We start from the raw sequence: 12,138 nt of genomic DNA, 5'->3' as shown, positions 1-12,138 counted from the left end.
GTAAAAATTGGCCCAGCCATCTTCGAGAAACTGATGTATGTTTTTTTTAAATTTTGAAAGATGGTCATTTTTCCGGGCACTTCCAGAACCGTCTACGGTAGTCAATGTGGCCAATAGGGTTGCCACCCTTCCGCGTTTCACCCGGAGACTTCGGTTTTTGAGGGCAATCTCAAAACATCCGTGTTTTACATCAATTTCTCCGGGTCCGCTTTAAAGTTAAGAGTAATTTTCTCGACTAACCCTTTGTTTCAAGGCGGCCAAGATGTCAATGATTATTTCGGAAATCGTTGAAAAACAAATAAAATCATTATTTTACATCCTACAAAACCGCTCAAAATGGTATGAAAAAGTTAAATTCTTTTAATTTCACCAAATCACCTTATAAGCAGCTGCTGCTTGATAGGATGGCGGTTGGTCTATTTCAGCCGGCCGTGTCAACATCTAACGATTTCTTCTCGAGTTAACGGTTGCTGTTTCTGTAGCGGTCCTGAAATACTGGCTTTGCTCCCTAGCGAATGTAGCGAAAAACCGGAATCTTCGCTCGTGTGATTCCCAGGCAGTGCTGATATCCTGCTTCTCTGCTCTTTCTGTTAGCTGTGTTGGAGGGCAATGCTCGTTCGACCTATCCTCCACAGCGAGAGTCGATGGTGCTTTTGTATTCTTTGCGATTAGCCGAGGAAGTGAAATTCTATACTAAACTAAACCTACCAAACCGTTATACTTGTTAAAAACTTACAGTGTAATATAAACTACTCTGAATCGCGGTGCGCATTATTACACTTTGCAAATGTGAGTTTATTTTGGTAATAATCCAATTAACCAGCTCTGAATTGATATCCCGACTAGTTTCAGAAGGAAAGAATGAGGGCATACTTATCACTTTTAACTCATTGGGATATAAAAAGCGATAAATGTCGAGCAATCACTTTGATTCACTTTTCTGTTTGATTCCAGTGAATACTAGTATGTTCCTTGAAGTCTACTACCAGGTCATTAAAAATCTCCGGGTCAAAGCTTTGCCAGAGGTGGTAACTCTAGTGGTAATCAAGATGTCGATCGGCCATCAGGAATCTAGAACTGCAAATGCAAGATGTTTGGCTCCTATTTTAGCAAAAAAAAATCATTTTGGCATTTATGGCGGTATCGGTTTGAATAGGCTGTTTTTGCTGTGACCACACTCCACCATCCCTAACTCTGCAACCGGTAGTCGGATCGAGATAAAATTGAATAGCAGTTTTTGGGGACGCAACATCGTCCATTTGAGACTAAGCTTAGTTAAATCGTTCAAGTCATCACTGAGAAATCGATGTAACTGTCATCCTGAATTTGGATACATCCGCCGGGGCTTCCGGTCACAGAGACTTTGAATGACTGTTAGTGACCTAGAACTACAAATCCAAGCAGTTGTGGTCATATTTTAGAAATTTTTTCCGCTTTTGGAAAACAAATTTCACCTTTATCCATTCAGTGTTGTATACGTTGATATCGGAATTTGCTACGTATTCGTACTAATCACCCTGTAATTCCGGAACCGGACGTCGGATCAATTAGAAATTCAATAGCATCCAATGGAAACGCTGTACCTTTCATTTGAGACCTAGTTTGTAGAAATCGGTAAAGAATTCAATGAGAAATGGACATGAGATTAACTTGGGACTTCCCCGGGGGCATCAAGAACCGTCATAGATGGCCAATGTGGTCAAAGCAATTTCGATGGGTCATTAATGATCTAGAAACGCAAATCCAAGTAATTTTGCACTCATTTTAACATGTATATCATGATTTGGACATCATGGTGGTACCAGTTTATATAGGAATTTGCTGTGTGATCGTACTCTTCAACCCGTAACTCCGGAACTGGAAGTCGGATTAGCAAAAAATTGAATAGCAACCTATGGGAAGGTTGTACCTTTCATTTGAGACAAAGTTTGTGCAAATTGGTTCAGCCAACTCTGAGAAAAATCGGTGAGATTGTTTCACACATACATACATACATACATATATACATACATACATACATACATACACACACACGCACACACATAAGGATATTTTCCGATCTCGACGAACTGAGTCGAATGGTATAACAGATCGGCCTTGCGGGCCTCGGTTAAAAAGTCGAAATTCCGACCGATTGCATAACCTTTTTATATGAGAAAGGCAAAACGCTTTTAATCCACCTAACAGTGTGATGATACATTTCTTATAACTTAATGTTTCGCGATGTTTTTGATAACACATACTACATAGTGGCAGGACTCAGAGAATCGCTCAAATTAGCATAGGACAATATCAGTGCAAGACATCTCAAAGGCTAAACCAATTCAATGAAAAAACTGAAAAATGGCCCAAAAAATAGACACGGAAGACACAATAATGACACCACAGAAAAAGCAGAAAGCTCCTTCTTTTGGAGCTGAATAAATGCATTGGCGATGGGGTGGTTTAGTGCGAGACAACCGCGCTCTCTTGCTCTTTAAATTATATGTGGCGCCAGGTGCCTGTACAGATAAATTCACCACGGCGCGCGTTCCAGAGTGCACTGTGGTTTATACAATGAAGTTGTAACTGGCGTGTGCTCTTTGGTAAGTTTTCCTCTGGCAAGCGGCAGTGCGGGTGCGATTGACGATTAGATAGGCACTGATTGTTTCGTTGTGTAAAGGAGATGGTGCTGGCTTATTGGATACTGATACGATTTTCTGTTGACGATTTGATTCGAGTTACTTCGGAAAGTTTATTTACGAGTTTAGGCGAAGGCAACGAACGCAATAGCGAGAATCATGCCAAACGTCGGCGGCCCGAGAAGCAGCACGAGACGTCAGCTATCTACTGTTTACATCGATACTCCGTTATGGAGTTCCTGCCTGAACTGCTGCGCTGAAAACCAAGCGGAACCGTGAAAAGTTGAACAGGAGATTCCGGCTGATGGCCATACGAGTCGCGAGTGCCTACAGAACAATATCGTCGGAGGCAGTATGCGTTATCGCCGGGATGATCCCCACCTGCATCACCCTGGCGGAGTACGTGGAATGCTACCATCGGAGAAATGCACGTAATGCTAGGAGACTGGTCCGAGCGGACTCGTTGGCTAAATGGCAGCAGGAGTGTGACAACGCGGAGAAAGGAAGGTGGACCACGGACTCATCCCAAATGTGTCGACTTGGGTGCATGGGAAGCATGGAGAGGTGAACTTCCATTTGACGCAGTTTTGTCCGGGCACGGATGCTTGCGGAAGTACTTGCATCGGTTTGGACATGCTTCGTCACCCCTTTGCCCGGAGTGTGTGACTGTGCAGGAGACACCGGAACACGTGGTCTTCGAATGCCCTAGGTTCGAAGAAGCTCGTAGGGGTATACCTGGTATGACAGTGGACAATACGGTCGAAGAGATGTGCCACGACGGACATACCTGGGACGCTGTCAACAGAGTGGTTGCGAGCATACTCTCCGAGCTGCAGAGAAAGTGGCGAAGGGACCAATAAGAAGCCACAAATCGAATTTCGACAGCAATTCCGCCGCCGGGGAACTCTCCAACTGAGTAGACTGGGTCCACTGCCGAGGACCAGTTGAGTAGTACGTGACGTAGCACCGAGTTTGGGTCGTCGGGGCGCCTGTGAACCGGACGTCAAGCTTCACCGGAATCGCCAGACCGACCTCGACACCCTACCGGGTATCTCGTGAGTAGGCTAGATCCACCGCCGGGGATTAGACTGAGTAGACCGCGTCGCACAGCTAGCAGTGGGTCGTTGGGGCGCTGGTGAACCGGAAGCTACGCTCCACCCTGAGTCGCCGGATAGACCTCGGCACCTACTGGATGGTCCATTGAGTAGGCTAGATCCACCGCCGGGGACTAGATCAAGTTGATCGGGACGACGCGGAGAGCTAAATGGCTCACAGAAACGTACATCTATATCAGGAGATATTTACCGCTCGGTTTCAGGAGAACAGGCTAGATCCATTGTTGGGGACTAGACCGAGTAGTTCGCGAACAAGCGAAGGCGGGAGCTGAATGGCTTATCGGGAAAGTAGAGCGAAATGGAAGAGGGGCCAAAGGGCTTAAGAAGTTGTTGTGCTAAAACCAAAGAAAAATCAGTATCGGGAGAACTTCCTTCGCCGGGGAACTCTCCGTCGGCGTAAGCTAGATTCACCGCCGGGGACTAGACAGAGTAGACAGCGACTAGAAACCACCAGTCGCGGGTCGTCGAGGCACCAGCAAACCGGACGCTCTGCTCCACCGGAGTCGCCGAACTGACCTCGACACTTGGCTGGTTGGCTCGGTTTCGGGAGAACTTCTCTTGTCGGGGAACTATCCGTCGGAGTAGGCTAAGTCCACCGTGGGGGACTAGACCGAGTAGTTCGCGAACAAGTCGGGAAGCTCAACAAGTAAATGGCGCTAAATTGTACGAGAAGGGAGTTGTGATGCTGAATGGCATAAGGTAGTCTAAGGGCTCGGTGAATTAGACATCCAAAGTTTGCCGCCCAGATTGTCTTTATAGGGGAGGAGCACTAAGTCTCGACTCACAGTTAGCTTTCCGACTGCCATGCAGAAATTGCCAGTCTGTGTGTATGGTGGAAAACTAGTGGTACGTCGAGGAGTAGGGCTGTAACCCTACTGAAGGAACAAACTACTAAATAGTTGAATTACAGTGGGTGCTATGCACATAAAAATCCCTCCCCGAAGTAATGCAAGGTAGTGCCGGGGAGGAATTAGGTTCTGGGCAAGAGCAATTGTTTTTAGCGGGCCGGGTGATTGCAGCCCAAACCCGTTCCCTGTGACTTTTGGGTTCTGTATATTTTTCCCGTCTTAGGGTTTTCTTGAATTTTTTTTTACATTTAGATCAGAACTAGTACAAAGCATCGTATCGATTTTAAAATTGTTATTTTACTATCCAACCTACCCAGCTGAAAAATCCGTAACTCCGGCTAATTTCTGCCAATATTGGGGAAGACTCCAGCCTGAATTCCGGCAGAAATCTCCCACAATAACGGTTAGTTTAATTCGATACTAACACTAGCATAGGAATCGACCGTATTATCTTACAAACGAACAAAGGCGAGGTTGACACATACTAAAAAATTGTTTGGTTGTGTGATGCACTATGATTCTATTCTATTCTATGAATAGTTAGTGTAGTGTTAGTGTTGGCGCCCTCTATGCGGTCACAGCTTGAACTAAAATTTTCTAACCAAAATATAACTCGTATTATTTACTATAATTCTGCGATAATACGATGCATACAGTGCCACCTAGTGGTAAAAATGCGAGTTAGTGGGTTTTCTCCATGTAAATTGTCGAAAAATCCCATACCAACTTTAGGAGCGTTGGTCCGGTAGCTAGACTTGTCCCATACAAACTTGGAGCAAGTACTCCTGTTGGGACTAGAAATCGGCTCAGGGTTGGCCAGATTGAGTTTTCAAAAATTTATTATTTTTCTGGGCAGTTTATTACCTTTGCGGTAATATGGACTTAATACCGCGATGCGCAACTGCGTGGTCTGTTACCGAAAAGGCAATAGAATTTTACCCAAAAGTAATAGGAACATACCCGTCGGATTTTGGGTGTAATTTAAATTAAAATTAAACATTTCTTTCGGGAAACTTTGCCACTGTGACCCCTATTCAGATTATCTTTTGTGGCTTTTTAAAAAATGGCTATTAGCTGGTAAGACATATAAGAAGATGTTTTTAAGTTATTATAAAGGATCAAATCTATTAAAATTGTTATTTTGATTTTCCCAAAATATATTAGTTTTACCATCTTCGACATGCTCTCAATTAGCTCAGGCATCTCTTTGCATATTTACTTTAAATTTGAAAAAGTTCAAAAGTTAATCATGTGCGAATTCATCATAAAAAGTAAAATATGCGAACATTAAGGTTGTCCAAAATATGTTTTAAGATCGGCCCAAAATATGTTTTCAACAGAGACTCAAAGGAAAAATGATGGTGCAAAATATGGTTTGTTTACGGTCGAAAATTAGAGAAATTCGCCTTCCAGATTTGTTACATTTCCCGATTAAATATTTTTATTGAACGGTTTGGAACACTAAATTTCGAAAATTAAAGATGGAGTCGCATTTCTTGACCTGATATATTTTTCAGATTTTTTATGACTTCGTATAGCTGTCCGAAATACCTCTGTTACCCTACCATTGTATTGTATTGTCTTCGATTTAAAAAAAGTTACATCGCACAGACTTAGACTAAACACTAACTTAATCCTATTTTTAATTTAAACGATTCTTTACTAATATTAAAATCAAACAAATGATAGACACTATTGAAGAGTTGACAGCAAAACATCCTAAGGATTATTCTGGCCGTACTGCGTGCGATGTGTTGAGCGTCGGAAAAAATCAATTCTCCGAAAGGTCTTCCCGGAACGTTGAGGTCGAGTTTGGCTAGAAGCGCAGGAGACTCTATGTTGTCCGTCAGAAGGTCGAAAATGAAAAGTCGTTGCAGAAAGATCCGTCTGTTTCGCAGCGTAGGGAGATTGATGAGGATACAGCGATCTTCATATGGAGGAAGCTGGAAACGGTTTGGCCAGGGTAACCGACGAAGTGCAAACCTGATAAAGTTCTTCTGTGCCCGTTCGATACGATACGGTGTGATACGGAGCCCAAATAGTAACACCATATTCTAGAATACTGCGTACCAGTGTAATGTATAGTGTTTTTAGACAATACACATCATTGAAATCACGAGTGTTGCGTTTGATGAGTCCAAGTACAGCGTAGGCTTTAGCCAGAACGGAAGAGTAATGTGCGGTAAAGCGTAGCTTACAGTCGAGAATGACACCAAGGTCCTTGACGGATACAACTCATTGGACAGCATATCTCAAATTGTCCATCGTTTGATATCATACAACTATATATATAAACGGCATCTAATGAATCTTATTAAGTAAATGGTGGCAATAACATAAAAACTTAACGGAAGACACAAGACACTGCTAGGTGAATTCAAAACAGTTTTTATGGGTTACATCTCAATTACTGAGCAGTTAAAAATAACTTCTTCGCTTAATGCGTCCAATTTACCACCATTTCCCCCTTACCATAGTAGTGAATTAATAGCGATTTTCACTGTAAAGTAATACTTAGCTGAAACATTTTAAGTCAGTGAATTAAAACAAATCTATAAACAAAATATTACAGTTCGCCATATATGAATATAAATTTTCAAATCTAAAGCGTTGTCATCAATAACAGTACTCGCTAAGGGTCAATCTAAGTGAAAGGAATACGAAGAAATGGTAATTACTAACGAAATCTTTAACACTTATAATCTTGGAATGGAAGTGCTCGGTATTTTGTACATAGTAAGGACAAATAGTATGGTGACAATTACTTCATGAACACACACGAAATCAGAAACGACACACTGCCGACCAATACAGCGGCGCAAAACGAGAGACGATCACTTCGGAAGCGGGTGCGGATTGAAACGTTTATGCGGATTGAACAGGGGGCGGGGGAGCGAGGAAGAATTGACTTATCGTGATTGTGGTTGGAACAGATAAACTAGCAGCAAAACCAACGGACAGGGAGAAGGGTGAAGAACTTGCAACTTCTTACTACCTTGCCACCGCAGCCGCCGCCGCCGCCACCACCGCTGCCGGCCACCTCACGGATGGTCGCCGGAAGGAGAAACTTTATCTTTCGTCCAACTTCCATCGCGCCCGGTTATTGTGTCTGTATGTTTCGGATTGTTGTTGCTCGGTCCGGTGGGGCTTGCCGCTTTCCCCAGGACTACTGGGGTGGAGCTGTGCGGAAAACTTTCGCCCTGATTAGATTAGGAATCTTTGCGACCGTTCCCCTCCGGCAGCGCACTGGTCTACGAGTTTGTTAGAGAGATAGTAGCGTACTAAAGGTGAGTAGAGGAAGAAGTGGTAGTAGTAGTAGTAGTAGTAGTGGCAGTAGTAGCACAAGGGCCCGAGCATTCACCTACGAGTAGAGAAAGAGTTTATGAGAAAAAGTAGAGTGCTATGTACAACGAACGCCACATGGCATTGCGTTCGAGGCGACGGAAATATTCAGAATTTGAGGAATGTAGGTAAAGGTTGATATAGAGTGAAAGAAAGTGAGGGTGCAAACGGAGAAAATACGAGGGTCGAATCGAGCGAAACTTCAATTAATTACATTAGTGAGATGAACATTTTTATACGACTCTTTACGTGCAAGGTTAATTGATGAGGAAGGTCAATGCTATAGGGTATGTGTACTTGTGTTCACCCCATGTTCTTCCATTTTAATTAATTAGTATTATCAAAAGAAACATGGAAAGACAAAGGGCGTGACTTACTAGCTTTATTTGGGAAAAACACGAAAACCTGGAAAAAATCAGTGCTTCAAGGGTTCGTGTTGATTTGGACGGAGGCACAGAAAACGAATACACACTTAGAAAGAAAGTTTTCTTCTATTGATTTTACTGAATAGTAATTAGTTGTTTTGATATAAGCTAATCATATAATTAGGCTGAATCGACTAGTTGACTTGGGTGCAAGCTTGTGGACCTTGGAAATTTACCTAAATCCAATTTTGGATTGGTTTGTTTTCGTTTCTGACGGCTACTAATTGTACTAAAAGATGGAAACTATTTTGAGCATAAGAGTATGCAGTTATTACAATTAAACGATTTTCCGATAAACAGAGCTTATCTGACCATTGCTTTATTCACAGTCGTATTCTAACTTCCAATGAAAATGAACCGTAAAAACGAAATATAACTATAGCATAGCGAAATATAACGTGTCTTCATATGAATAAAGCTTTCACATTCAAATTAGAACTTGAGTGCACATTGTGCCACCAATGGCCGTTGAAGATCTAGAATTGTTTATTCGCTTCACCATTTCACTGTTCGCTTGCCTCGTAACCATTCATGTCGAAGCTCATATCTGCACGAGGCACTCGATGCGCTAAAAATAGCTTTTCCGCCATTAACGTTCGAATTTCACGTCATCCGTTTTGCTGTGTCATATTCTACGCCGGCTTGGCAATGCTGCTCAAGATCCATAGTTATAAACGAGGACCGCCACCGGTAGTTGTTGGTACATCTTCATACAAATTAGATTTACAATCTGGCTTTCCCACTGGGCCTCCTTCCTTTGCCAAGTACGTCGATGGATAATGATGGTGGGACCGAAATACGTAGGTTGACGAAGGTACTTTTTGGGGTTGACCTGAGTTTTTTGTTATTTACTTTAGCGGGTAGGGGTGATCGGAAATAGATTTATGGCAATCTTCACCAATTGAATCCATCAAAGTCATATCATTGACATCGTTGTGATCTAAGTGTGATATGTCACACGCTGGTCTTTGGTAGAAATGAGTGACTGTTACATTACAAAATGACCCTCTGCTTGTGCATACTTGTTTGATACATTCATGTTACGTGACAATTTACATGTAGACGAATTAACCAGTGGTTTGCCAGCTCATTCGATTTGGCCTAACACTATTTTCATCATGTTCGTTGTTGGCTCCTTACACGGTTAAAATAATATACCCATTAATGGGTTTTATATTATCCATCTCCATAAAACTGGGAAAACTCGTTATATGGGTACACATGGCATATCCAAACATGGGTAAAATTGGATTACGTAAAAAACTAGGTAATTTTATACCCAATTTTATTGTATTAAAATAAATTGAAAATGAGTAAAAATATACCCATTTAAAAAAAAATCAGGAAAACAAAAATCATTGAAATTTTTTTTAGGATTTTAATAAATGAGAAATCACACTCATTTTAAATGATTTCTTATTAAATTAAAATAGGACACAGGTTCATTATAGCTGCACTGCCAAAGTATGCCCTCATGATGTACTTTACTACTGCTACTGTGTCGTTCTAGTCGAGTAAATCTCACCAAGAAGATTATTCTGGAACTCATTTTGGGGCTAAAATGAATACAAAGGTAATTGAATGAAAAATGTAAACAAACATCTACACTTACCTTACCACCCCTAAGCCTACAGCCAGTGCTTGTGGAGATGCAAACCAAAATTGTCGACTCTCTGAAATTCAATAACCACTTAGTGTTTTAACCAAGTTTCCTAATCGAAAAAGTACCCAATTCGTGACAGCTGGAATAGAACCAGAAACTGAGTGCTACTGGAACTCAAAAATTGGTACTACTTTTCAAACTTTACAGTACCAAGCTAAAATTTTTCTGAAAATTTTGTTTAAATTGTGCTCTCATTTCGTCAATTTTTGACCGAATTGGATGGAACTGGCTTTGAAAGATCTGGAATTTAGTCCAGTTTCTATATACCGAGTAGTGTTCAAATCCGTGGGCCGGTTCCGGAACTAATCCGAATTCCCTTGGGGTATATCCGGCATCCCAGTGGGGTGACGGACGAGTTTTGAAGAAACATCCCGTAAATTTAAGTAATTGTATTTTGAAATGTGCTACATATGACAATTTCCCATTGATCCTTCACAATAGACATGAATTGGACCAATCTTGGCCACCTGTTCCGGGAGAACCTAAGAAAATGTATATATTTTTCTATCATTCCAGCGATTTCGGTTCATAGCTTTATACGAAATGCGAAGTTCTTCCAATCATACGGTTCTACAGCTCCCTCAAGGCCATTCCGGCACCGGTTCCGTACGGATGGACATTTGACGCCATTTTGAAAACCAAGATGGCAGCTTCCGGTTACCACAAAATAGTGAAAACCACCATCAATATGGGTGTTATTTGAAAGAGAACGGCCAGCAAAAGCCGGAAATTGATAATTGACGCCATTTTGAAAAGCAAAATGGCGATTTCCGGTTACCACAAAACAGTGAAAAGCATCATCAATATGGGTGTCATTCGAAAGGGAGTGGTCAATAGAAGACAGAAATTGATTTTTGACGCAGTTTCAAAACCAAGATGGCGGCTTCCGGTTATCACAGTGCAGTGCAAACCGCCACCAATAATGGCGTCATTGTAAAGCGCTAGCGATCAGCAAAAGCCGGAAAATGATTTTTGACGCCAATTCGAAAACCAAAATAGCGGGTTCCTGTTCCAAAGAAACAGTGAAAACCGTCATCAATATGGGTGTCATTAGAAAAGAGATTGTCACTTGAAAACTAAGATGGTAGCTTCCGGTTACCACAAAACAGTGAAAACAACCATCAATATGGGTGTTATTCGAAGGAGGAAATTTATAATTGACGCCATTTTCAAAACCAAGATGGCGGTTTCCGGTTACCACAACAGTCAAAAGTATTGTCAATATGAGTGTCATTCAAAAGGGGGGGGGGGGGGTCAATAGAAGACAGAAATTGATTTTTTCGCCATTTTCTAAGCAAAGATAGCGGCTTCCGGTTTCCACAAGGCAGTGAAAACCACCGTCAGTAATGGTGTCATTGTAAAGCGGGTGGTCAGCAAAAGACGAAAATTGATTGTTTACGCCATTTTGAAAACCAAGATGGTGGCTTCCTGTTCCAAGGAAACAATGAAAACCATTGTCAGTATGGGTGGCATTTGAAACGGGGTGATCAGTAGAAGACGGGAATTGATGATTGACGCCATTTTGAAAACCAAGATAGCGGCTTCCGGTTTCCACAAAACAGTGAAGACTGTCATCAAGATGGAAGTCATTTGCGAGTGGATGGTCGGCAGATACGGATATTGATTGACGCCATTTTGGAAAGCAAGATGGTGGTACCACAAAATAGTCAAAATCATCATCGGTATGGGTTTTATTTAGAAATGAACGGTCACCCAAGTAGCAATTTTTCACACCAACAATAAGTATGTGCTGTTGTGACAGACAACTAAGTTTCTTCGTGACTCAAAAGGTACAGATTTAGACTAATTTTCAATATAGTTCAGCGAAACTTTTAAAACTTGCTCCCATTTCGTAGTCATTACTATGCGAGAATAACCGAATTAAATCATATTGTTGTCAATATGTTGAACGCAGATCTCAACAAGATTAGTTCATTCTAGCCGATGTTCACATGGACTGTCCATCGGCAATATTATTATAATAATAATTTTCGATTTGGACATGTGTATTTCCTCGTTCAATACTGCGGATCGTGATCGTGCGTTGCATTGGAGATGTATTTGTTGATTCACGCGTTCGTGGTTGGTGTCGGTGTCGGCTTCAAAGTGTGGTATACATACGTG

The 12,138-nt window shown here is 41.8% G+C and overlaps 1 protein-coding gene across 10 annotated transcripts in view; it reads right to left on the bottom strand.

The window, feature by feature from the left end:
* LOC131684641 (uncharacterized) overlaps positions 1-12,138 on the bottom strand; it is a 579,369-nt gene that overhangs the window by 233,431 nt on the left and 333,800 nt on the right. For 2 of the 10 annotated variants that reach the window (XM_058967672.1, XM_058967673.1), the window contains one exon: positions 7,580-7,945. The exons of 7 other annotated variants lie outside the window; for them this stretch is intronic. In XM_058967672.1, coding sequence (XP_058823655.1) covers positions 7,580-7,675 — 96 coding nt within the window. In that variant the 5' untranslated portion in view covers positions 7,676-7,945. The remainder of the gene's footprint in view (positions 1-7,579; positions 7,946-12,138) is intronic. One more of the 10 variants, XM_058967674.1, reaches the window with a different exon arrangement.

Source organism: Topomyia yanbarensis, chromosome 2 (genome assembly GCF_030247195.1).
Source record: "Topomyia yanbarensis strain Yona2022 chromosome 2, ASM3024719v1, whole genome shotgun sequence".
NCBI classification, from domain to species: domain Eukaryota; kingdom Metazoa; phylum Arthropoda; class Insecta; order Diptera; family Culicidae; genus Topomyia; species Topomyia yanbarensis.
The sequence above is the reverse complement of the archived record's forward strand: the minus strand, read 5'-3'. Positions and strand labels throughout refer to the sequence as shown.